Source organism: Carcharhinus amblyrhynchos, chromosome 3 (genome assembly GCF_965287045.1).
Source record: "Carcharhinus amblyrhynchos chromosome 3, sCarAmb.v2.hapA, whole genome shotgun sequence".
NCBI lineage: Eukaryota > Metazoa > Chordata > Chondrichthyes > Carcharhiniformes > Carcharhinidae > Carcharhinus > Carcharhinus amblyrhynchos.
In genome coordinates this window covers 137,981,300-138,007,507 of record NC_137326.1, presented here as the reverse complement: position 1 = coordinate 138,007,507, position 26,208 = coordinate 137,981,300, and the positions used below count along the sequence as shown (strand labels likewise).

General features: G+C 42.7%; 1 protein-coding gene across 1 annotated transcript in view; it reads left to right on the top strand.

The window, feature by feature from the left end:
• The window catches only part of LOC145341284 (scavenger receptor cysteine-rich domain-containing protein DMBT1-like), a 130,693-nt gene extending 109,951 nt beyond the window's left edge, over positions 1 to 20,742 (top strand). Inside the window, exons 13-16 of the mRNA XM_080186208.1 lie at positions 13,091 to 13,159; positions 13,301 to 13,612; positions 20,138 to 20,455; positions 20,645 to 20,742. Of these exons, the coding sequence (XP_080042334.1) occupies positions 13,091 to 13,159; positions 13,301 to 13,612; positions 20,138 to 20,455; positions 20,645 to 20,742 (797 nt within the window). The remainder of the gene's footprint in view (positions 1 to 13,090; positions 13,160 to 13,300; positions 13,613 to 20,137; positions 20,456 to 20,644) is intronic.
• The last annotated feature ends 5,466 nt before the right edge of the window (positions 20,743 to 26,208 follow it).

The window sequence follows — 26,208 nt, the reverse complement described above, 5'->3', positions numbered from 1 at the left end:
CGTAGACACGGAGAAATGTGCCTACTCCACACAGACAGCGACCTGACGCCTGATTTCAGTCTGGGTTCCTGGCGCTGTGAGCCAGCAGTGCTAACCACTGGGCCATTGTGCTTCTGATATTATAGTAGAACAAAGAACAGTGCAGCAGAGGAACAGGACTTTCGACCCTCCAAGCCTGTGCCGATCACCATGTCCTTTCGAGGTCATTTGCTTATATGCCTCTATTCAAAGTCATGTATCTGTCCGGATAAGTCTTAAATGTCGCTAACGTATCTGCCTCAGACACCGCACCCGGCGGTGAAGTCCAGGCCCCCTCCACCCTCCGTGAAAAACACTTCCTTGCCCATCTCCACTGAATCTTCCCCACCCCCCCTTATTTTGAAATTGTGCCCCCTTATAATTGTCATTTCTGTCCTGGGAAAAAGCTTCCAACTCTTTACCTTATTATACCCTCAGAATTTTATGAACATCTACCAGGCTGTCACCACCCCCTCCCCCACACCCCGCCCCCCAGCCTCCGAGTTTCCACGGAGAACTATCGCAGTTCATTCAAACTCTCCTTACAGCTAATGCCTTCTATACCACCCAACATCCTGGTAAATTTTTTTGTACTCTTTCTGAAGTCTCCACGTCCTTCCGGTAGCGTCACGACCAGAATTGAACGCAGTATTCCAAATGTGGCCGAAACAACGTTTTATATAATTGTAACATAAGTTGTCACATTTTGTACTCTATGACAATCAGATGAAGGCATGAATGTCATCTGCTTTCTTCACCACTTTTTCGACCTCTGCTGCCTTTTAAACACCTGTGAACCTGTAGTCCCAGATCTCTCTTTTTGTCGATGCTCCTGATGGTGCTGCCATTTATTTTATAGCTCCCACCCAAATTGGGTTTACCAAAATGGGTCACTTCGCATTTGTGCGGATTAAATTCCATCTGCCATTTCTCTGCCCAATTTTCTAGCCTTCAGTATTCTGGGACAGATGTCATCTGTATTTGGAGATTTGACTGTCTTAATGCTGTATTCTCTGAGAATCTTCATCACTATCTGCAACTCCACCAATCTTAATCTCATCCGCAAACTTGCTAATCAGACCAACTGTGTTTTCTTCCAAGTCATTTATAGATATCACAAACAGCAGAGCACCCAACACTGATTCCTGCAGAACACCACAAGCTATAGACCTCCATTCAGAAAAACACCCTTCCACGGCTACCCTCTCTCGTCTATGGCCAATCCCGTTCTGAATCTACCCAGCTAGTTCACCCCTGATCCTGTGAGATTTAATCCTTTGCACTAGCTTACCACAAGACACTTTGTCAAATGCCTTACTCAATTCCATGCAGACAACATACACAGCCTGGCCCTCATCAATCATTTTTGTCACCTCCTCAAAGAGCTCAATTAAATTAGTGAGGCATGATCTCCTTTGTACAAGTCCATGCTGTCTGTCGCTAAGGAGACCATTCAGTTCCAAATGTGTATACATCATATCTCTAAAATCTTCTCCAACAAGTCCACTATCACTGACGTCAAGCTCACTGGCCTATAATTATTTGGGGTATCCTAGCTACTCTTCTTAAATAACGGGACAACATTGGCTATCCTCCAATCCTCTCGGACCTCACCAGTGGCAACGTGGAAACAAAGATTTCTGTTAGAGTCCCAACAATTTAATCTCTTGTCTCCTTCAGTAATCTGGGTTAGATGTCATCTGGCCCTGGGGATTTGAGTGTCTTAATGCTTTTTAATTCATCGAACATTTCCTCCTTCGTAATGATGACTTGTTTCAAAGGGTTTACAGACCATGTCGAGACATCATCAATCGACCTGTTCTTCCCCTTTGTGAGTATTGATGCAAAGCATTAGTAAGTTTGCAGACGACAAGATTGGTGGCACAGTGGACAGTGAAGAAAGTTATCTCCAATTGCAATGGGATCTTGATCAATTGGGACAGTGGATTGACCAATGGCAGATGGAGTTTAATTTAGACAAATGCGAGGTGATGCATTTTGGTAGACTGAACCAGGGCGGGACTTACTTAGTTAATGGTAGGGCATTGGGGAGAGTTACAGAACAAAGAGATCTAGGGGTACTTGTTCATAGCTCCTTGAAAGTGGAGTCACAGGTGGACAGAGTGGTGAAGATGGCGTTCGGCATGCTTGGTTTCATTGGTTAGAACATTGAGTACAGGAATTGGGACGTCTTGTGAGAGTTGCACAAGACATTGGCACAGCCATACTTGGAATACTCTGTGCAATTTTGGACATCCTATTATGGAAAGGATACTGTTAAACTAGAAAGAGTGCAGAAAAGATTTACTAGGATGTTACTGGGGCTTGATGGATTGAGTTATAAGGAGAGGTTGGATAGAATGGGTTTTCTTCTCTGGAGGCTGAGCGGTGACTTTACAGGTGTCTATAACATAATGAAGGGCATAGACGAGGTAGATAGTCAAAATCATTTCCCAAATGTCGGGGAATTTAAAACTAGCGGGCATAGGTTTAAGGTGAGAGTGGAGAGATAGAAAAGTGTCCGGGGGCATTTTTTTTGGAACAGAAGGTGGTGAGTGTCTGGAACAAGCTGCCAGAAATAGTAGTAGAGGCGGGTACAATTTTATCTTCTAAAAAGCAATTAGATAGTTACATGGGTACGATGAGTGTAGACGCATACAGGCCAAATGCAGGCAATTGGGATTAGGTTAGGGGTTAAAAAAAAGGGCGGCATGGACAAGTTGGGCCGGAGGGCCTGTTTTCATGCTGTAAACCTCTATGACTCTATGATTTTATTCACTAAGTATCTCACCCACTTCCTTTGGCTGTGCACATAATTTCCCCAATTTGTCCTTAAGTTGTCCAATTCTTTTTCTAGCTACCCTCTTGTTTCTGATATATGTATAAATTACCTTGGGATTCTCCTTAATCCTGTCTGACAAGGACATTTTGTAGCACCTTTCTTGCTCTCCTAACTCCCAGTTTGAGCTCTTTTCTACCTTCCCTGTATTCATCAAATGCTTCATCTGTTTTCAGTTGACTGGACCTCATGTATTCCTCCTTTTCCTTTTCGACGAGACTCAAAATTTCCCTGAACATCCATACTCCTGAATCCTGCCTTTGCTGTCCTTCCTTTTCATAGGCACATGCTGTCCTGCAGCCTGAACAACTGCTCCTTCAAAGACTCCCACATGCCAAATATGGATCTACCCTCAAACAGCCTCTGCCAAATAATAGCCCCCATACCCTGTCTAATCTCGCTGAAAATAGAAAGGGCGAGAGCTTCAGGTTTTTATTTGTCGAGATCATCAACAATCTATCCTGCTCCCCCAATGCCGGCACTACCAATAAGAAAGCCCACCAAAGCCTCTACTTTCTCAGAAGACCAAGGCCATTTGGCATGTCAACTACGACCCACATCAACATTTACAGATGCACCGCAGAAAGCATTATTTCTGGTTGTAATGCGTGGCTCCTGCTCTGCCAAAACCCGGAATAAACTACTTCACGCCGTGAATGTATCCCAAGCCAGAAGCAATCCAGTCTCCCATCCATTGATTCTGTCCGCACTTCCCGCTGCGTTGGCCGAGCAGCCAGCATAATTAAGGACCCCACGCACTCAGAACTTCTCCACCTTCTTCCCTCGGGAAAACGGTCCAAAAGTCTGAGGTCATGTACCAACTGACTCAAGAGTAGTTCTTTCCCTGCAACCATCAGAGAATTGAATTGACTTACCTTGCATTGAAATATAAAAGCAAATTACTGCGGATGCTTGAACCTGAAAGTAAACGAGGCAAAAAACAAAGAAAATTACAGCACAGGAACAGGCCCTTCGGCCCTCCAAGCCTGCACCGACCATGCTGCCCGACCATATCCCTCTATTCCCATACTATTCATGTACTTGTCAAAACGCTATGATATCTGCTTCCACTACCTCCGACGACAGGGAATTCCAGGCACCCATCACTCTCTGTGTAAAAAATCTGCCTTGTACATCTCCTCTACACTTGCCCCTCGCACTTTAAAGCTATGCCCCCTAGTAATTGGCTCATCCACCCTGGGAAAAAGCTTCTGACTATTCACTCTGTCCATGCTTCTCATAATCGTGTAGATTTCTATTAGGTCTACCCCTCAACCTCCGTCGCTCCAGTGAGAACAACGCTCTACACTACAGCTTTGACAAAGGATCATCTGGGCTCTAAACGTCAGCTCTTTTCTCTCCTTACAAATGTTGCCGGACCTGCTGAGATTTTCCAGTATTTTCTCCATTGGTTGCCTTGCATTAAGATGATCTTTCTCTGCACCCTTTCAATAACTAACACTAATTCTGTACTCTCCTGTTTCTTCATAATGAACGGTATGCTTTGTCTATATAGCGCACAAGAAACATTACTATTCACTGTAAACTAGTGTATGTGACAATAATAAATCAAATCAAATCAAATCAAATCCTTAGCCTTTCCTCAATTTAGCATCTTAACCCCAAGATAATGCTCATATTTTTCCAACAGTATCCAAAAGCTTACGAAATTGTGATCACTGTTCGCCGCATATTCTCTCACTGCAGCTTTGATAACTTGGCCGGTCTCATTCCCTAGTATTAGGTCCAGTATAGCCTCCTCTCTAGTCGGACTATCCACATATTGTTCCAAAAATCCTTCCTGGACACACTTAACAATTTCCTCATCATCCGGACACCTAGCCCAAAGAACTTCCAATCAATATGAGGGAAGTTAACGTCTCCCACTCCAACAACCTTATTATTTCTACATCTATTCAGAGGCTGCTTTCATATTCGTTCTTCAACGTCCCGTGAGCTGTTGGGAGGCTTGTAGTGCACCTCAATCATAATGACTATCCCCTTCCTTTTTGAGTTCTTCCCACAGTGTCTCATTCGATGATTCTTCCAATGTATCCAATGGGGGATACATTGGAAGCTGTAATCTGTTCCCTAACAAGTATTGCAACTCCCCCATCATCTTTTACCCTCCTCTTGCCTCGCCTAAAACACTTGCATCCCGGAATATTTAACTGTCAGTCCTGCCCCTCTTTTAATCAAGTCTCCGTTATCACAACCACGTCCAGGTTCCATTCATGAATCAAGGCTCTAAGTTCATTTGTCTTACATGTTATACTCTTTGCATTGTAGCAGATGCACTCCAGACCTCCAGGCGCAATGATTTCCAGCCTGTTCTTCCTCTTAGTCAACTTGTCATTGGTATCATGCTCACCTCCATTCTCTACACTTGCTGGCTTACTGTTTTAAGTCGCACTCTCCGTTATATTATGGAGGAAATGTAACTGATGACGGTAGTGTAGCTGCCCAGGCCAATTTATTATACCAAAGATGGATTGGAGCTGTGATTATTGGCCTCAAAAAAATCACAACCAGCATTTCCCGCCAGGTATGACTACACCCGTTGCAGAACACTCCCATCAACTCCTCCCCTCCCCCCACTCCCCGCTCCTCAGTTTCCAGGAACTTAATTTTTTTTTCGATCCTTGATACATCCCTGGAAATGGTGGCGTTCTAGAACCCAGCTACCAGGGACCCAGGGTTCGAATCCCACCACGGCAGATGGCGAAATTTGAATTCATGAAAACTTGGATTGGAAGTTTAATCATGGCCATGGAAAGATTGTCAATTATAGGCAATGACAAACTCAGCCTGTTGACCCTGCAATGTCTTCCCTACAAACAGCTCGAGGCTTGTACCAAAATGAAGAGATATTTCAAAGACTAGTCAAGCACGACATTGCCATTCTCCCGGCATTGTACCTTAGCGACAACGTCCTAGGAAGCAGCACTCCCCTAACTGTTACACTGGCAGGACAGAGTCAACAGAACAGGAATAGTGGGCTACTGTCTGGATGGAGCTGAATTAAGAGTTGATCGCATGAGCAGTCTTGGCATGAGATCAGACACTGTCAAGGGCACCTCCAGATGCCACCACCTTACCAGCTTATGAAAAGATGAATCGATGCTCCTCAAAAGTGAGGAAGCATCAAGTGTGAGAAGGGCGCAAGCGCAATCTGGGAGGGAGATTTCAGTCTCCATATCGCAGCACAAACAGAGACCGATGTGATTGGAACCTAAATAACGCAACAGCTAGATCAAAAAACTGTAGGTGATGGAATCTGAAACGCAAACAGAAAATGTTCGACAACCTCCGCACGTCCGACAGCATCTCTGGGGAGAGAAAACGAGCTAAAGTTGAGAGTCTGGATGACTCTTTTTCAGAGCTGAACACAATTGGAAATAGAATGATATTTGTACTGATGTGCGAATAGGGTGGGCGTTGCGCCCTGTTGGTACTGTGGGGCATGCACTGGAACAAATTTCATACTTGTGCACTTAGTTTTAGAACAGAGGATTCAGTAGGTGTCTTAAATGCTGTTAGCTCCCCATAACGTTTGTAACATCCAATACAGTTAGTCGTTTACTGATGTCACATGGAGAGAATCAAATTGGTTTTGAATTGGTTTCTTTGATGCTGGGAACCTCAGAAGGAGGCCGAAATGAATTATTCACTTGCCATTTCAGCCTGACGATGGTTTCAAATGATTCGACCTTGTATTTTTCATAGATGGGTCATTTTCCCATAATTCACGACTGGGTTAGCTGTGGGGTCGCCTCTTTCAGGGAGTTGCCTTGTCGTCCATGACAATTCGTAGCTGATTTGCCATTGCTGTGGATTTTTGGTCTAATGTTCCAGTTATGTAACCACGTAACTCTAACTATTGCATGCTGCCTCATATGTTCGATGCCCATTTTTTCCCTTCAGTTGCCAATTCAACCGTATGACATATCTTATTGAAGTATGATTGGCATTAAGTCCTGCACGTTTCTCCACATTCTTCATTGAAGCAGGATTGCCCCTTTCACTGTTCGGCAATGTAAGGTGTGAGATATTCCAGGCAATGCGTTCAGAAATTGTGGTGACTAGAGTTATATTACTGCTCACTGTCTGCATCGCATAGTGGATGCGAATAGTTAAGTCCCCTGGGCCGGATGGGATTTACCCTAGGATTCTCTGGGAGGCTAGGGAGGAGATTGCAGAGCCTTTGGCTTTGATCTTCATGTTGTCATTGGCTACAGGTATAGTGCTGGAAGACTGGAGGGTAGCAAATGTTGTCCCCTTGTTCAAGAAGGGAAGTAGAGACCATCCTGGGAATTATAGACCGGTGAGCCTTACTTCTGCTGTGGGCAAAGTTTTGGAAAGAATTATAAGGGATAGGATTTATAATCATGTAGAGGGAAATAAAATGATTAGGGATAGTCAACACGGTTTTGTGAAGGGTAGGTCGTGCTTCACAAATCTTCTCGAGCTTTTTGAAAAGGTGACCAAAGAGGTAGATAAGGGTAAGGCAGTTGATGTGGTGTATAAGGATTTTAGCAAAGCATTTGATAAGGTTCCACATGGTAGGCTACTGCAGAAAATGCAGATGCATGGGACTGAGGGTGATTTAGCAGTTTGGATCAGGAATTGGCTAGCTGATAGTTGAGAGCGTGGTTTTACCCTAACTACATTCGATGTTCCCCTCAGCTTATTCAAGTTACGAACTAAACAAAAAGCCCATCAAAACATGCTCATTTCGATATCAAATTCCAGCTCACTTCCGAGGAAAGCGATCAGACATTTCTAGCTGAAAGACCCTTTCCTCCTAATTCTGATTTCATTATACGTTTGAATATGTTGCTTGAAAAACAAAATCGTGTAGCTGCAGTAGTAAATTCAGAAGTGCAACGAATATGCATTTGAAGGAAAAATGCATGCGCAGAGTTGGAAAATAGAGCTGGGTAATTGGAATGCCTGGATTGCTGCATTTCATATTGCATCACTATGACTAACAGTTGAAACGCTAAACCTGGATTGACTGCATGTAAATAAATAATAGTTAAAAACACGGGAGAATGGCATCCCCTCTTCGTGTTGTCAGCACAAATGAATCTAAAACATTGGAAAGTTTATTCGTCGTCCCCAAATTGTCTTTGCATTTTTTGAGGTAAACACGGGCTCAAAATAAGTATGAAACTTTCAAGTCAGTTGGAGGGTTTCAGTAATGTGCCAGATTCCACTTTATCATGAAAACAGAATCGATAGTATTGCAAAGCTGCAAATATTCAATAAAATGCAACGTGAAGGAAATACTCAGCAGGGCAGATACTATTTGTGGAAAGAGAAATTGATTTCAGAAGTGAAGAAATATCCGACTCGGAAAGTTTCTCTCTGCAAGGGCGCTGTCGGACACCTGAGCATTTTGGAACGCTTTCTGTCTAATCCAGTTGAACACTAATTTTCTACACTTCAGCTACCAACTACTGGGAACCGCTGTTAGCCGACTTCCATCTTGACGCTTGACAGGAGAGCTGATAGAATGTTATCGCTTAATGCGAGGGTAACTAGATATAAACGTAGCGAAATTTTTATTAAGTTGCACAGGACACTGATGAGACCACATCTGCAGTAGGGTATACAGTATTGTTATCATTTTTCAACGGAATTCTATCAGTTCACGCGAGTAGTTCAGAGAAAGGTTACGAGAATAATGCCAGAAATGTATATCTTGTCTTACAAGGAAAGAGTGCAGTGGCTAGGCTTGTATCTACTGGAGATTAAAAGAGTTACAGGTGATTTGATTGAAACATTTAAAATCCCTGAGGTGTTTGACATGCTGCATGTAAAGAGAATGTTTCCTCTTGTGGGAGAATCTGGAACTAGGGCCTACTGTTTAAAAGTTATTTTGGCCTTGGAGGGAGTCCAGAGGAGGTTTACTAGGCTGATGCCGGAGTTGAGGGGGTTGAGCTATGAGGAGAGGCTGAATAAATTAGGCTTGTACTCGTTAGAGTTTAGAAGAATGAGGGGAGATCTCATTGAGACGTATAAGATGATGAATGGGATGGATGGGATAGAGGTGGAGAGACTCTTCCCGCTCAGAAAGGATAGTAGGACTAGGGGGCACAGCCTCAAGATAAAAGGGGGGCGGTTTAGAATGGAGTTGAGGAGGAACTTCTTCACTCAAAGGGTGGTGAATCTCTGGAATTCTCTGCCCGTTGAAGTGGTGGAGGCTGCCTCGCTAAATATTTTTAAGACGCGGGTTGATGGGTTTTTGATAAGAGAGGGGATTAAGGGTTATGGGGAGAGGGCGGGAATGTGGAACTGAGCCACGACAGATCAGCCATGATCTTACTGAATGGCGGGGCAGGCTCGAAGGGCTAGTTGTCCTACTGCTCCTATTTCTTATGTTCTTGTGTTAGGAAGGCACTCATTTTAAGATGAGATGAGAACATTATTTTTCACTTTCTTAGAGGGTGGTGAATCTTCCTGAAAAGGAAGTGGAAACAGAATTTGGAATACTTTTAAGGCAAATTTGGATAGATTCTTGATAAATAATGAGGCGAAATATTAGCTGCAGATTCGTCTGCAGTTTACAACAGGATCACGCATTCTTTCACTGAAAATAACTCCATTAATAGTAGGTTGTTGTGAGAGTTAAGAAACAAAGAGATCTAGGGGTACTGGTTCATAGTTCCTTGCAAGTGGAGTCAAGGGTACGCAGGGGGTGAAGAAGGTATACGACATTCTTCCATGCATTTTTCAGAACATTGAACACAGGACTCAGAAACCCTTGGTGAAGTTGCACAAGGAATTGGTAAGGCCACATCTGGAATACAGTGTGCAGTTTTGGTCACCGTAGTATGAAAATGATATTATTACAGGAGGAAGAGAGCAGAAATGATTTACTAAGATGCTACCGGGATTTGATTGTTTGAGCTATACGGAAAGGTTGCATAGGCTGAGGCTTTTTTTTTCTCTGGAGAGCAGGAAGCTTAGGGGTGTTCGTATTGTGATCTATAAAATAACGAGGGGCATAGACAACGTGGACAGTCAATACCTTTTCCCAAATGTCGGGGAGTATAAAACCAGAGGGCATAGGTTTAAGGTGAGAGGAGAGAGATACAAGAGCGTCCAGAGAGTCATTTATTTCACACAGTGGATGGTGACTATCTAGAACGAACTGCCAGAGGTACTAATAGAGGCGCGTACGATTTTGTCTTTAAAGCAGCATTTAGACAGTTACTTGGGTAAGATTGGTATACAGAGATATGGGCTAAACGTGGGCAACTGGGACTAGATTAATTGTAAAAAAATCTTAGCGCGATGGAAAGATGGACCGAAGGGCCTGTTTTCGTGCTGTAACATTCCATGACATTAGAGCTATGACTCTATGCATGGTAGGGTAGATTCGAGGGTCCGAGTGAATTACACCAAATTCTAATTCGTAATTTCATGCGTTCGACGGCCTTTCAAGTGGAATTAAAACGGATGCTACGTCAACAAATATGCTATATTTTACTTTAATGCTGTTTGGCGAAATCAGGATGCCAAGAACATAGAACATAGAACACGACAGCACAAACAGGCCCTTCAGCCCACAGGCTGTGCTCATCACATCTATACCTACCAAACCATAGAACTATCTGCAACTCCCAATCCCATTAGATTCCATGTACTCATCCAGAAGTCTTCTAAAAGACCCCAGCGAGTTCGCCTCTACCATCACCGACGGCAGCCGATTCCACTCACTCACCACCCTCTGAGTGAAAATCTTACCCCGAACATCTCCTTTGTACTTGCTTCCCAGCACCTTAAATCTATGTCCTCACGTTGCGACCATTTCAGCCCTGGGAAATAGCCTCCGAGAATCCACCCTACCTATTCCTCACAACATTTTATAAACCTCTATCAGGTCTCCTCTTCGTCTCTCCAGAGAGAAGAGCCTTAGGTCCCTCAACCTACCTTCATAAGGCATGCCTCCCAATCCAGGCAACATCCTTGTAAATCTCCTCTGCACCCTCTCAATAGCTTCCACATCCTTCCTGTAGTAAGGCGGCCAGAACTGCGCACAGTCTTCCATGTGGGGTCTGACAAGGGTCTTATAAAGTTGCAGCATTACCTCCCAACTCCTAAACTCAATCCCTCGATTAATGAAGGCCAGTACACCATACGCCTTCTTGACCACATCCTCCACCTGCGAGGCCGATTTCAGAGTCCTATGGATACGGACCCGAAGATTCTTCTGCTCCTCAACACAGCTAAGACTCCTACCCTTGATATTGTGCTCCTTCATCCCATTGGTCCTGCCAAAATGGACCACGACACATTTATCCGTGCTGAAGTCCACCTGCCACTTCTCCGCCCAGTCTTGCATCCTATCTATGTCACACTGCGACTTCTGACATCTCTCCAGACTATCCACAACACCACCAACCTTCGTATCATCGGCGAACTTACTAACCCACCCCTCCACTTCCTCATCCAGGTCATTTATGAAAATGACAAACAGCAAGGATCCTAGAACAGATCCCTGGGGCACTCCACTGGTGACCGACCTCCATGCAGAAAAATACCCAACCACAGCCACTCTCTGTCTTCTGCAGGCAAGCCAGTCCTGGGTCCACAAGACCCAGGCCCCTTGGATACCATGCCCTCTCACTTCTCAAGAAGTCTTGCATGGGGGGCCTTATCAAACGCCTTGCTGAAGTCCATGTAAACCACGTCCACAGCTCTTCCTTCGTCAATGTGTTGTCACATTTTCAAAGAACTCAACTAGACTCGAAAGGCACGACCTGCCCTTGACAAAGCCGTGCTGACTATTTCTGACCATTCTAAACTTCTATAAATGCTCATAAATTTTCTCTCTCAGAATCCTCTCCATCAACTTACGATCCACTGAGGTCAGACTCACCGGTCCGTAATTTCCCGGGCTATCTCTGTTCCCTTTCTTGAAAATAGGAACCACATCCGCAATCCTCCAATCCTCCGGAACTTCTTCCGTCTACATCGACGATACAAAGATCATCGCCAGGGGCTCTGCAATCACTTCCCTCACCTCCCACAGCAGCCTGGGGTACATCCCATCCGCTCCCAGCGACTTATCTATCTTGATAGAACTTAAAAGTTCCCACACATTCTCGTTCTTAACATCCACACACTCAATCTTTTCAGTCTGCCGCAAACCTGTAGTACAACCTTCCAGATCACTTTCCACCGTGAATACCGAGAAGAATCTGATTGTTTGGGAACTACAATTATTTGTTTATCCATTGCTCCGTTCGTAAAATAATTGAATGTGATTTAAAACAGACAATAAATGAGGACACTTAAAATCTCTCAATTTGGACCAAAATTCTGTAATGGAATTTGAGCGTTTCAAAGAGCGAAAATCCAAACGGGTGATATTTAAAAGTGACCGGCACTCTACAATTACCATTATGGCTATTGTTTACGAACCTGGGCATCTAATGGCTGAAAATACATTAATGTCATTTAAATGGGTGCAGAAGGGACCAGAAATAGTTCGGTAGCCAATGGTAGAATTGATACGGAAATATTAAGAGGATAATTATGAATTTGCGAAGCATACTATGGGCTTTCTGTTGTTCAATTCGAACGCGTAAAACAAATTGACTACAAGCAAATTACTTATCAGCTTGAACTGGCTGCATGTAAGAGTCGTAGAAAGACACGACTTCACATAGAATTGATTCACGCAATAATAAACCAGACTATATCAGCAGGTTCGTTCCTTGAAGCGAAATGGATGTTGTTTCTGACGTGGTTTGATGCCGAGAGAATATTTTGTGTTCATGACAGTTGTGAAATTTTGTGAGCGTCAAGTCCTTCGTGAATTTCGTGGCCCAGAGGGGAGACGCCTTAGGACCAATGTTCAATCAGTAAAATGCTTTTGATTAGTTGTGTCGGCGATATGTGAAAAGTTAATTCTGAGGTTTGTTAAGTATTTCGGGTAAAAAAATAGACAGAGGGAGCAGAGGTGTGAGCCTGGCTACATTAATCTTCCAATGAAATGTTGCAAACTCGTCGGACAGAATAACCTCTTAAGTGGTGTTAGTCTTCAATTATATTCTTCATGCAAGTTTAATGAGGATTCAGGGATTCTGTGAAGTATATAGCATTACTAAGGTACCTGTTGACCTGGGCGTGTTCATGTCCAATATTCTTTTAAAACTATTAACCAATCTTTGTTCTTAGATTTTCAGAATCTATATCATCCACCTTTTTGTGTTTCAGTGACAGCAGCGCGATCCTCTGTGCAGCCTTCCAGTCAAAGTTATACAGTTGATGGAGTGAATGACAAAGGTAAAAGTTTTCGACATTTACGCAAATATGTCCAGGGTGATCTGAGGTAATCGCTCTTGAATTGTTAAAATGTTTTTTAACATTTCACACTAAAGTTGAGTTTAATCAGAAAACTGCTGTTCCCTTTCAAATGTTTAACAGAGTTCGGAGACGTGCGACTGGTAGGCTGGAATTCGGCATGTTTTGGGCAACTGGAGATATATTACAAAGGTCAGTGGGGCTCCGTTTGTAGTAGCCGCTGGGATTCAACAACTGGAGAAGTCGTCTGCAGACAAATTGGTTGCACCGCTTATCACACAACAATTACCACATCCATATCACAAGATGCGGGTCCTATATTATTGGATAAAGTTCAGTGCAATGGAAATGAGTCATCATTGTGGGATTGTCCATTCAGCGTTGCGGACGGGAAGAACTGCGAAACAGGAGAACTATTGGGCTTCTTCTGTAAAGGTATTTTTCTTTAATACTGATTGTTGAATATTTGGTATTTTGTACTTTGCTCGTACAGTATTCTCGGAAGTGCATTGCATCCCTGTTCAGGAAAGAAAATAGAAAGAGAGATAGTTAAAATGATGCTGTTTTTTATTATAGTGCAAATGATTGCGTTTACTGACATTTCCTGACATGATTGTGTTTACTGACATCATCTTAAACCCACACATTAGTTTCCGCACCGAGGCCGAGGATATCCAACTTCACCACCTCTCTCAATCACTCCTCTGTCTATGACTTGGGAAACTGCTTGGACATACACGAGGTGAATGAGCATACATTGTTTTCAATAGAGCATTGAGAAGAATAGAGCTATCGTTCTCTGCCTCTACCAAATGAAAATCACTCTTTTACCACAGAGTCCAGTTGGTCATCAGACTATTTTCTAAAGCTAAAGCACGGACTGTTGACGAAGTCGATTTCATATTTTACCCAAGAATTACTTCTGATGACACAATTGCACCAAGCACTAAGACGGCGCGTTCATATATCTACATTATCATCGAAATCTGAGCCATAGAATCATACAGCACGGAAATGGACACTTTATACCGTCCGGCCTGCGCCAGTCATCAAACATGTATCTATTCCAATTCCATTTTCCAGCGCTTGATCTCTAACCTTGTATGCTATCGTGTTTGAAGTGCTCATCTAAGTTATTTTAAATGTTCTGAGCGTCCTCCCTCTGAGACCGTGAGAGTGAGTTCATGTTTCTGAAGACCATCTGGGTGAAAAGGCTTTTCCTCAAATCCCCATGAATCTTCTGCCCATTAGCATAGATCTATTCTCCAGGTTATTGACAGCTAAGGCGAGAAAAGCTTCTCCCTATCAACCCTGTATGTCCTTCATAATTTTGTGCAACTCAATCAAATCACACCCCACGCCTCGCCCTTCAACCTTTTATGCCCTAAGGAAAACAACACAGCCTCACCACTCCCTCTTCAATGTTGAAACACTCCAGCCCGGGAAACATTCCGGTTAATTTCCTCAGCACCATTTCTAGTGTAATCGCAGCTGTCCTTACTTTGGCAAACAGAAATGCATACAGTACTCTAGCTGTAGTCTAACCAGCGTTTTATGAAGCTCCATCTTAACCTCCCTTCTGTTATACGACGTGGCTCAGCTAACAAATACAAGACTTCTTAACCACCTTATCTACCTGTCCTGCTGCTTTCAGGGATCTATGAACATGCGCCCCAAGGTATCTCTGTTCCTCTGCGCTTCCTGGCGTCCGACCATTTATTGTGTATTGCCTTGCCTTGTTAGTCCTCCCAAAATGCGTCACCATACACCTTTCAGGATTAAATTACATTTGCCACAGTTTTGCCTATCTGAACAGCCTATCTATCGCCCTGAAATTTAATAATTTCCTTCTCATTAATTACCAGACCACTATTTTTCTGTCATCTTTAATTAATCATATCTGCTGCTGAAGTTTTCATCTTTAGTCCAAATTATTTTTTGCACTCTAGCTGGTCGAGCATAATCGTTGCCTCCATAAATTAGCCGCACTCGAAACTACTACCTTCCACGTCCCAGTTCACACAGAGCCCTATTCACTCAGCGCAACAAATTTCGTTATTGATTCTCTTTAATAAGTGCCTGCACTTTATCGTATTGATCCTTGTTTTTTTTTAAATTTTATCTATGGCCTCGTTAAAACATATCGTTGCAATCTTCCCAAGCAACAACCCTTCACGACGTATGCACGTTTTTAATAATGGATTCTTGAGAGTCGGCGAGTTTAATCACCCATCTTTTATGAGCTGCCATAGTCTTGACCATAAATGCGTTCTTTGAGCCCAGATGTCTGTGTGTTCCTCCTTCCAGGCACGACATTAACAATTACAGTTTTAGCAACATTATTAATATTTCCCTGTTTGATATGGTGCTATTTTAGTTTCTAATGCCTTTGTAAAATTTTTAGTACATTTCTTACGATAAAAGCGCCAGATCAACTCAAGTTGCTGTTGTTTTACCACTTCATCAGAAAGTATAGTTTTTTGAAGGGATGATCAAGAAAATCGATGATGGCAGTGAGGTAGACTTAAGCAAAGCCTTCGATAAGGTCGAGTGGTCAGTAAGGTTAGTTCATATGGGATTCAGTGAGAGCAGGCACACTGGATACAAATTGAAAGCAAATTACTGTGGATGCTGGAATCTGAAACCAAAACAGAAAACGCTGGAAAATCTCAGCAGATCTGGCAACACCTGTAAGAAAAGAGATAAATTTCAAGTCCAGATGACGCTTTGTCACAGCTTTGACAAAGGGTCATCTGGATTCGAAACGCCAGCTCTTTTCTCTCCTTCCAGATGCTGCCGTATCTGCTGAGATTTTCAAGCGTTTCCTCTTCTGGAATTGGGTACAAAATTGGCTTGTCAGTAGGAAAAAGAAGTGATGTAAGTGAGTTTCTTCTCAGATTAGAGGTCTGTGACCAGTGGTGTGCCACAGGAATCTGTGTTGCGTCAACTGGTGTTTGATATTTATTTAGACGATCTGGATGAGAATGCAGGGGGCATGGTTAGTAAGTTTGAGACTACATAAAAATTGTTGGTTTAGTGCACAGTGAAGAACGTTATCTTGGCTACAAGGAAATCTTTATCAAGTGGGCAGTGGGCCAGGTATGGCAGATGGAGTTTAATTCCGATAAATGTGAGGTGCTTCATTTGGTCAGGCGAAACAGTACAGGACTTAGACAATGAGTGCAAACTCCTTGGGAGTGTTGTCGAACGGAGAGACCTAGGGATGTGGACACAGTTCATTGAAATTGGTGTCACAAGTAGACAGGGTGCTGAAGAAGGCATCTGGCACACCTTCCGTAATCGGTCAAAGCATTAAGTACAGGGGTTGCGAAGTTATGTTACATGCATAAAATATTGGTAAGGCGACATTTGGATTCCTACTTAGAATATTACACAGTTATTAAGCTGGAAAGGGGTGCAAATAATATTTACAAGGCATTTACCGGGACTGTGAGGTTTATATTTTAAGGAGAACTGGAGAGGCTAGAGCTTATTTTTTTCTCTGGAGGATGAAGAATGAACTTGTAGGTGTACATAAAATCGTGATGGACATAGATAAGGTGAATAACCAACGGCTTTACCCTAGTGTGGGGAAGTCCAAAACTAGAGAGCATACGTTTATGGTGAGAGGGGGAAGATTTAAAAGAAGCAACTTTTTCACACTCAGGGTGGTCTGTCTACATAATGAACCGCCAGAGTAGGTCGTTGAGGCGGGTGCAAGTACAACGTTTAAAATGTATTTGGATAGCTGCATGGATATGAATACAAGCAAATAGGACATGTTCAGTTTGCGAAACCTGGTTGGCATCGGCGAGTTGGGTCGAAGACTTGTTTCTTTGTTTTATACCTCTACGATTATATGTGCCATGGAGTGTAAAGCTAATTTAACGCCGTATCTTTCCATACTTGCCAATGATTCTGCGTGTCCTATTGTCAGACGTGTTGCCTGCGTTAGATATTCATTTCTGCGTGATTTAGTATCTGGGTAATCTCATTATTTGTGTTCCTGTCTCTTTGATAATAAAATTCAGAACTTACCATATGATTACTTTTCTATAAAAAAAACTGAGCAGGAAATAAGAGTCGCGTTTGCATATTTTTCAAATTAATCGGAGCAGGATCAAGTTAGTACTTCCGTCTGTGGTTCATCATTCCTTATTTCCTTATCTCCCTTTCCCTTGTTCTCTCCATGATTTTGAAGAATTGCATTTTCTATTTGGAAAACTGATATAAAGAAGTACAAACAGCTGATACTTCCGATCCAGGGGGAAATGCAATACAGTTCTTCAGAAGGGTCATTTGGAATCTAAATGTTAGCTATGTTTTATTTACCTAGATGCTTTCAGACTTGTTGAATCTGTTAAGTATTCTTTTCCTTTAAAATAATTGAGGAGATATAGGCAACGAAAATTTTGGTAACATTTGTGAAAGTTTGCAGGTTGACCAAGAAGTTCAAACAAGGATAATTTTTCTTTGACAAAGTGACACTTTAAAAATTAATTCTTGGGATGTGGGTATCTCGCCCAGCATTTGTTGTCCAAATGCCCTTGGAACGAATGGCTTGCAAGGCCATTTAAAAGACAGTTAATAGACAAAAACATTGCTAAGGTCTTTATCATGTCGACGAGATCAAGAAATAAAAGGAGATTTGCTCTTTAATGGGCATTAGTGAACCAGATGCATTTTGATGAGGAATGATAAACTTCATGAGATATTTAGATTCTTGGAGTTATATTGGTAGTTGTTGTCGAAGTTGGATGCCAGGGAAATTACCATAGATCTTTGGATTGCTAGTCCAATGACAAAACTACTGCGCCACCGTCTCCCTCGGATGTCATGCATTTTTTTATGTACACCTGTTTTGGTTGGAATAGTTGAGGGAATGGATGGGGGCTACTTGATTTTCCAGAATCCAAATGTGCTTATAGGATATGACAAAACATTCGAGGAGTTTGCAGAAGAAAGGGACTTTGGAAATTGAATTCTAGTTTTGTAACGACAGGAGATGAAGTTTTTGATACAAGAGATGATAATGTCATGTTTCTTTGACAATCAAACAACATCGATCGTGACAGATAAAACAGTTTTCAATATTTTTGACGTAGAAACTAGGACTGCGAGTTGTACGGTCAACATTTTAGTGAGAGCGCTACTGACAGAGCAGGAGGTGGAGAAATTCAACTCTTGGAAGTCTTAAGGATGATCAGATGCTGAAAAATTGCGAGCTCAGGTGAGGGAGATGACAATTCTTGAACACAGCTAAGCAGGTGTCGTTGCTTTGAGAGAAATACGAAGACACGAGATCCGTGTATATGTTTTTGGAGGTGCAAAGAACAAAGAACAAAGAACAACCCAGCACGGGAAACAGGCCCTTCGGCCCAACAAGCCCGCGCCGCCACATCACCCTACAGGTGCAGTTGGAGCCAATAGGAGAACGATGTTATTGATGATAGATTACTCGAGAGACAAGGTGCCTGGGCTAACATGCAGATTCCGTGACATCCTGGAATACTGACCACCTTTAAAAGACAAGAGCAGACTTCGCTAGTGTTACACATGGTTCAGCCAGAGTTGGGTGGTAAAAGTAGTTGTCCTCAATATTATTTCAAGTCTGCATCACATCGAACCTGGGGAGTAATAGTTGGGTTAGACCAGGTGGCAAGAGTCATTACAAGAGAGAAAGGATTGGTTTTGCTGGGGATAAATGATCAAGATAAAAGGATAAGCTGCTGATGAGGAAACAAGTGTGGGCAGATGTATTGTAACCAACGAAAGGACAATGGCGAACAAATAGGACCTTTGAAAATGCTGGAATAATTGAATTGGGATGTGTAGACAAAGACAGTGTAGAATGGTGACATGTGGGAGTGATACAAGAAGTGATCACCAATGGTCTTAGCAGTAATTCGTATGATGGTAAGAGAAAGAAGTGGTTAGAATATGAGGGAAGAAGATGAATATGCATTGTTTTTTTTCAGGAGGGAGATATTTGGAGAAGATAAGAAGGCAATGAAGTCAGAAAAGAGTAAGCACTATGGGTTGAAATTGATATTGAAACTGATGTTGAAGTCACAAAGGACGTGAAGTATTTTGAGGTAGAGGTTGCAGGACCAAAGCATTGCAGATACATTGATGAGCATACGTTTTTGTACTGGCGTGGCGATAGAAAACTAAGATATTGAATTAAAAACGAATGGCCAATGCGAAATGTTCGGGGGAGCAACATTTCCGATGAGTCAGAGTCAGGTCCAGATAAAGTTCGGAGATGATACCAAACTACCATTATTATGGTCGTGTTTAACTAAAGGGACGAAATGCAGCAAAATATCGTTAAGAAGAAATGTGTAATTATATTTCCCTCACTTGTTTTTCTTTGAAAAGGGTAGAAAGGGGTAAGTACGGATATGGAATGGTGGCCGTGGGAACGCTGTACTTTTTTTAGCGGCAGTTCCATTTGACTGACAATCAAGAGGCTTACAGATCTCACTGAACATGGAATGAATACTTCAAAAAGATCTATCATGTTGTCCATCGACCGTGCTCCAAATAATCCTTCTGGTTTCATGTTGTTAAAATAATTACTTATTTGCCTTATTGTTCTCTACTTGTGTTTTCTTTGTCCTACCCGACTACATCTAGAACTGAACCATTAAGGTATTCTTCCTGAACTGTTCCATGTTTCCAAAATGTATTCTGGACTTTATGTACTATATTTATAGCATTTTTTCCCTATAATCTATGTGAGCTAGTACTAGTCCTTACGTTAATGGAATGCATTTGGCAAGCTATATTGTTAACTTTGTGGTATGCTTCACTTATTTAAAGAGATAACTTCTTGTGCTGGAACTGTACCTTAATGGAAGGGAAGTCGATGAGTTTGAGCAGGCTGTTCGTTGTCTCTTAAATCGGTGTATTTAGGCAAAGTTGAATAACCTGAAACTGAACTTTATTCCACAACAGTCAGGCAAAGAGCAGCACTGAAGGATGGTGGCAGTCCATGTGCTGGGAGAGTTGAGGCCACTAGTTACACGTCCTGGGTTGTTCTCTGTGGTCGGATGTGGGATATGAACGAAGCTCACGTTTTGTGTAAATTCTTGAACTGTGGCTACGCTGTATCTGCGTCCGGGAATTCTCAGTTTGGGGTTGGTCACCATGTTATGCTTAACGCTGAACTTCGCTGCAAAGGCACAGAGGATGACCCTTGGAAATGTGAAATGAAGCAATTGAGTCACCAGAACTGTTCCATTAAGGAGGAAGCAGCTGGTATCGTTTGTTCAGGTAAATTTCCTGGTTGTATTCATTTAGAAAATTTGATGATAGTGACACTTATTCAAGCTACGGCAGTGAATACATGGGTTTTAGATGATCGAATGTTACTGTACTCACGTTAAGGGTGATAGATTCGGATTCAAAATATAATGATTTTTTCATTAAGTTTATACCTTAAACATTGTCTTATTTACTTAGGCACTTTAAAACTCGCTGTTGTTGGACCTGGAACAGAAATTAGACGGGAACACGTTCTCGGTTTAGAAATAATACGGTACGACTGGTCCCACTTCTAGGACAGTTAGAGCTATATGGAACAAATTGATTTGCACCAGAGACCAGGGTAAAATGTTTTGTTCGAATCCCACCATGGCAGATGGCGAACATTGACTTCAGTAAAAATCTGGAATTAGAAGTCTAATGATGAGAACATTCTCGTCTGAATTTGGAGCCTCCACAAACTTGAAGGATTGCACCTGAACCAAAACAGTTCCGACATCCTTGCTAGAATATTTGTTCATGCTTTTGGGGAGACTTTTTAAGCTAAGCTGAGTGGAACTCAGAATGAATGGGAAATTGACAGCAAGGTTCAATCATGTATGGAACGAGAACTAGGCAAGCCCGTCAGACAGAAAAAAAAACATGAGAATGATAAGCATATGGGAGGTTTGAAAGGCTAAATTGCATTATTTTTAATGCAAGGAGCTGTCTGGCCAGGCAGATGAAATTAGAGCTTTAATCAACACAGGAAATATAATAATTTTGCAATTACTGAGAAGTGGTTGATAGAGGGACAGGACTGGCAACTCAGCATTCCTGGATATAGAAGTTTCAGTCAGTACAGGGCGGAATGTAAAAGGGCAGCGGACATTGCACTCGTCATAAAACAGATCATCATTGTAGTAATTATGGAGGATATTTTAGAAGGCTGATCAAATGGAGTCATTTTGATGGAGTTTAGAAATAGAAAAAGGGTGATCATTCTGCTGTGGTTATACTACAGGCCTTCCAGATTCAGAGAGACAGATGGAGGATTAATTATATAGGCAAATCACAGACTGGTGTGAAAGGAACCGTGTTAGGGCATTTCAACTTTACCAATATTAACTGGAATTGGCTTAGTATGAAAGGGTTAGACAGGTGGAATTTCTAAAGTGCATCCAGGAGAGATTTTATTCCAGTACGTAGATAGTCCTACGAAGGAACGGAAAGTGCTAGGTCTAATCTTAGGAAATTAAACTGAGCGAGTGATCGAAAAGCCCGTGGACGAGCATTTTCTGGGCTTGACCATAACCTTGTAAGTGTCAAAGTCATTATGGAAAGGGATAAGAATAATCGCGAAATTAAGAATCTCAATTGGAGAAAGGCTGATTTCAGTATCATTAATCAGGATTTGGTTAACGTAGATGGGGAGTCGCTTCTTGCAGGTCAGTCTACATTTGGAGATTAGGAGTCTTTCAAAAGTGAAATAGTGAGAGTTCAGTGCCGACGTGTTCCTCTGGGAATGAAGGGCAAGAGTAGTACGTTAAAGGAAACCTGTGTGTCGAGAGATGTCTACGAAAGGAAAAAGAACACGTAAGGTATAGAACACTAAAAATGGGGGATGAACTTCAGGAGCATTGAGAGTATAGGTGGGAAAGTGCTTATATTGTTAAAAAAGCTGGTAGATCCGATTAAGCAAATCTCCACGGCATTTTATAAATTCATTAAAAAGTACGAAGATGGCCAGCGAAAAAGTATGGCAAATTACAGACGTTAGAGGCAAACTGTCCGTGGAATCAGGGGACATGAGCGTGGCGTTAAGTGAAAAGTTTACATCTGTGCTGACGAACGATAAACACAGACCAATTAATTGCACTGAGTTTTTTTTGAGTAAGTTACCTAAATATCTTGAGATAATAGCACAGTGCATATCGTTCAGATGGGTTTCAGTGAGGCCTTTGACAATGTCCCACATGGAAGGCCTTTCCAAATGATTGGAGCAAATAGGGGATGGATCCAAGTCATGTTGGAAAATTGGGTCCTCTTGCTAACAGGAGGAAAATGGTAATGGTGATGGAATGTTCTGTGAACGGAAACGCGTAACCAAGCGTGTACCAGAAGGAATCGGCGGGGTCACTGTTGTTTGTTTTATACATTAATGATTTGAATGTGAAAGTAGAAGCTCGAGCTCGTAAGTTTGCAGAAGCCACGACGATTGTTGGTGTTCTTGATAGTGAAAATAGTTTGATCAGCTTGTGAGTTGGGCATAGAAATTGCAGGTATAATTTAACCCTGCTAATTGTGAGATAATGGGGCGGCACAGTGGCACAGTTGCTAGATTAACTTCCTTACAGGGACCGATGTTCTATTCCAGGCTTGGGTCACTGTCTGTACAGAGTCAGCACGTTCTTCCCATGTCTGCGTGAGTTTCCTGTGGGTGGTCCAGTTTCCTCCCACAGTCCGAAAAATGTGCTTGTTGGGTTCATTGGCCATGATAAATTCTCCCCCAGTGTACCCAAGTAGGCTCCAGAATATGACGACCAGGGCATTTCACAGTAACTTTTATTTATGAATAAAATAAATTTTATTTATTAATGTCACAAGTAGACTTACATTAACACTGTAATGAAGTTACTGTGAAATTTTGGAAGGTCTCAATGGGTATGATATACACGGTGAATTGTAGGTCCCGAGGGATTATTCGGGAAAAAAATGGATCTTGGTGGAAAGTCCATAGGCTCCCGAAGGGTTCAGTTATGGTCGTGAAGAAGGCATAGGGAACACTTGCCATTATTCACCAGCGCATAGAATATAAGAATAAACATATAATAGTACAACTTAACAAAACATTGTTTCGGCCTCAGATGGAGTATTTTGCGCAGTTCTGGTTTCCACACTCTCTGAAGAGCGTAATTACATTGGAGAGAATGTAAAGGGGGTTTAGTAGGATTTTGCCAGGGATGGAAAAATTCAGCGACGTATAGAGACCCGATCAGTTTGTTTCAATTTTTCCATGGAGCAGGGGAAGTTGAGAGGTGATCTGATAGAATGATACCAAATTATGAGATGCATGGATCGGGTGAGATTCATAAGAACATTTCCCAGCAGCAGAGCTGTCTAAGATGAGAGAGTGCATGTCTAAATTGAGGGGTCAGTAAGTTAGAGCGAATCTGCCGAAAAGCTATCACCCAGAGATTGATGGCATTAAAAAAAAACATTGTCTGAAAGAGTGTTGCAGCCAGGTATTCTCTCAACTTTTAAGAAGCACATAAATTGCAATGCCAAAGTGAGCTATGGACCATGATATGATAAAGAAGGTCAGTGTGGATTGATATTTGATGGTCGGCATAGACATGATGGGCCAAAAGGCTTGTTTCTGCGTTGCATGAACTTATGACTCTATCTGAACAAATTGGGGAAATGTAGTTTTAGGTAGATATTCTGAACAAAACGCATCATGAAAATTTATAGACTTCTTTTGATTTCAAACAAAATCATCCCACCCCCGCAGATGCTTGTTACACTGTGAATCAACTGGATACACTGGAACTGTAGTTTCCTGACATAAGAAACATAAACATAAGAAACATAAGAAATAGGAGCAGGAGTAGGCCATCTGGCCCTTCGAGCCTGCCCCGCCATTCAATAAGATCATAGCTGATCTGTCGTGGCTCAGTTCCACATTCTCGCCCTCTCCCCATAACCCTTAATCCCCTCTCTTATCAAAAACCCATCAACCCGCGTCTTAAAAATATTTAGCGAGGCAGCCTCCACCACCTCAACGGGCAGAGAATTCCAGAGATTCACCATCCTTTGAGTGAAGAAGTTCCTCCTCAACTCCGTTCTAAACCGCCCCCCCCCCCTTTATCTTGAGGCTGTGCCCTCTAGTCCTACTGTCCTTTCTGAGCGGGAAGAGCCTCTCCACCTCAATCCTATCCATCCCATTCATCATCTTATATGTCTCAATGAGATCTCCCCTCATTCTTCTAAACTCTAACGAGTACAAGCCTAGTTTATTCAGCTTCTCCTCATAGCTCAACCCCCTCAACTCCGGCATCAGCCTAGTAAACCTCCTCTGCACTCCCTCCAAGGCCAAAATATCCTTGCGTAAGTACGGCGCCCAAAACTGCACACAGTACTCCAGCTGCGGTCTCACCAATGCCCTATACAGCCGCAGCAAGACCTCCCTACTTTTATATTCAATCCCCCTCGCTATGAAGGCCAGCATCCCATTTGCCTTCCTGACCACCTGCTGTACCTGCAAGCTGGGTTTTTGCGACTCATGCACAAGGACCCCGAGGTCCCTCTGCACTGTCGCCTGCTGCAGTTTTTCGCCACGTAAGTAATAATCCTTCCTACCATTATTCCTACCAAAGTGGACCACCTCGCACTTGCCAACATTAAATTCCATTTGCCATTTCCTGGCCCATTCGCCCAGCCTATCTAGATCCTTCTGCAGACTCTCCACACCCTCCGCGCAATTTGCCGTTCCACCAATCCTGGTGTCATCAGCAAATTTCGACACCATACACTCGGTTCCCTCCTCCAGATCATCTATATAAATGGTAAATAGCTGAGGCCCCAGCACCGACCCCTGGGGCACTCCACTAGTCACCAACCGCCAATCCGAATAGCACCCATTGACCCCCACTCTCTGCCTCCTATTTGACAACCAGTCCTCTATCCACGCTAACACCCCACCCCCAACTCCAAGTCCCCTGACCTTCTGCAATAGCCTCTTGTGAGGTACCTTGTCAAACGCCTTCTGAAAATCAAGAAAGACCACATCCACCGGCTCTCCTCTATCCACCGCCCTAGACACATCCTCATAGAACTCCAGTAAATTTGTCAGACACGACTTCCCCTTAACGAAACCGTGCTGCGTCTACTCTATCAAGCAATTCCCCTCAAGATGCCTCACTATTTCCTCCTTGATGACGGATTCTAACATTTTACCTACAACAGACGTTAAACTAACCGGCCTATAATTCCCCGCCTTTTGCCTGGCACCCGGTATACACTTACTACCCCCGAATTGCATGATTGGGATCATTCACCAAATCCACGTCCGGTATTTCAGCCTTTCCTTTTAGTATTTACCTGACTTGGATGAACATTTGTACTCAAGCTTCCACACAACACTTAATACTCTACCACATCAACAGAACATGACTGCTTCACATGATCATGGCTACTTTCGGGACGCCCCTTCACTCACCTGATGAAGAAGCAGAACCCAGAAATCTCGTGATTCCAAATAAACCTGTTGGACTTTAACCTGGTGTTGTCAGACTTCTGACTGTATTGATATTAATCTGTGTAATGGGAAGTAAATCCCTCTCCATCTCTAGGCACTTTTCGACGAATGTTTTGGCAACTTTTATATCAAAGTATTAATAACACACTGAAGTGATGACGATGGCATTGCGGTATTATGTCTAGACTATTAATCCAGAAATTTAGCTAATGCTCTGGTGAACTGCGTTCGAATCTCATCACAGCATATAGTGCAATTTGAATTCTTTTTTTTTAAATCTGGAACTAAGAAACTACTCATAATACCCATCAGGTTCGCCAATATCCTTCTGGGAGGGCAATCTGCCGTCCCTACCTAGTCTGGCCTACATGTGACCCCAGCGCCACAACAATGTGGTTGACTCTCTACTGCCCTCTGAACAAAGGTAATAATTGCTGGCCAGCCAGCGACACACGTGTCCGAAGACTGAATTGAATCGAGTTAGTTTTGAACAAACAGGGGCCAGTTTTTTATGGAAAGCTGA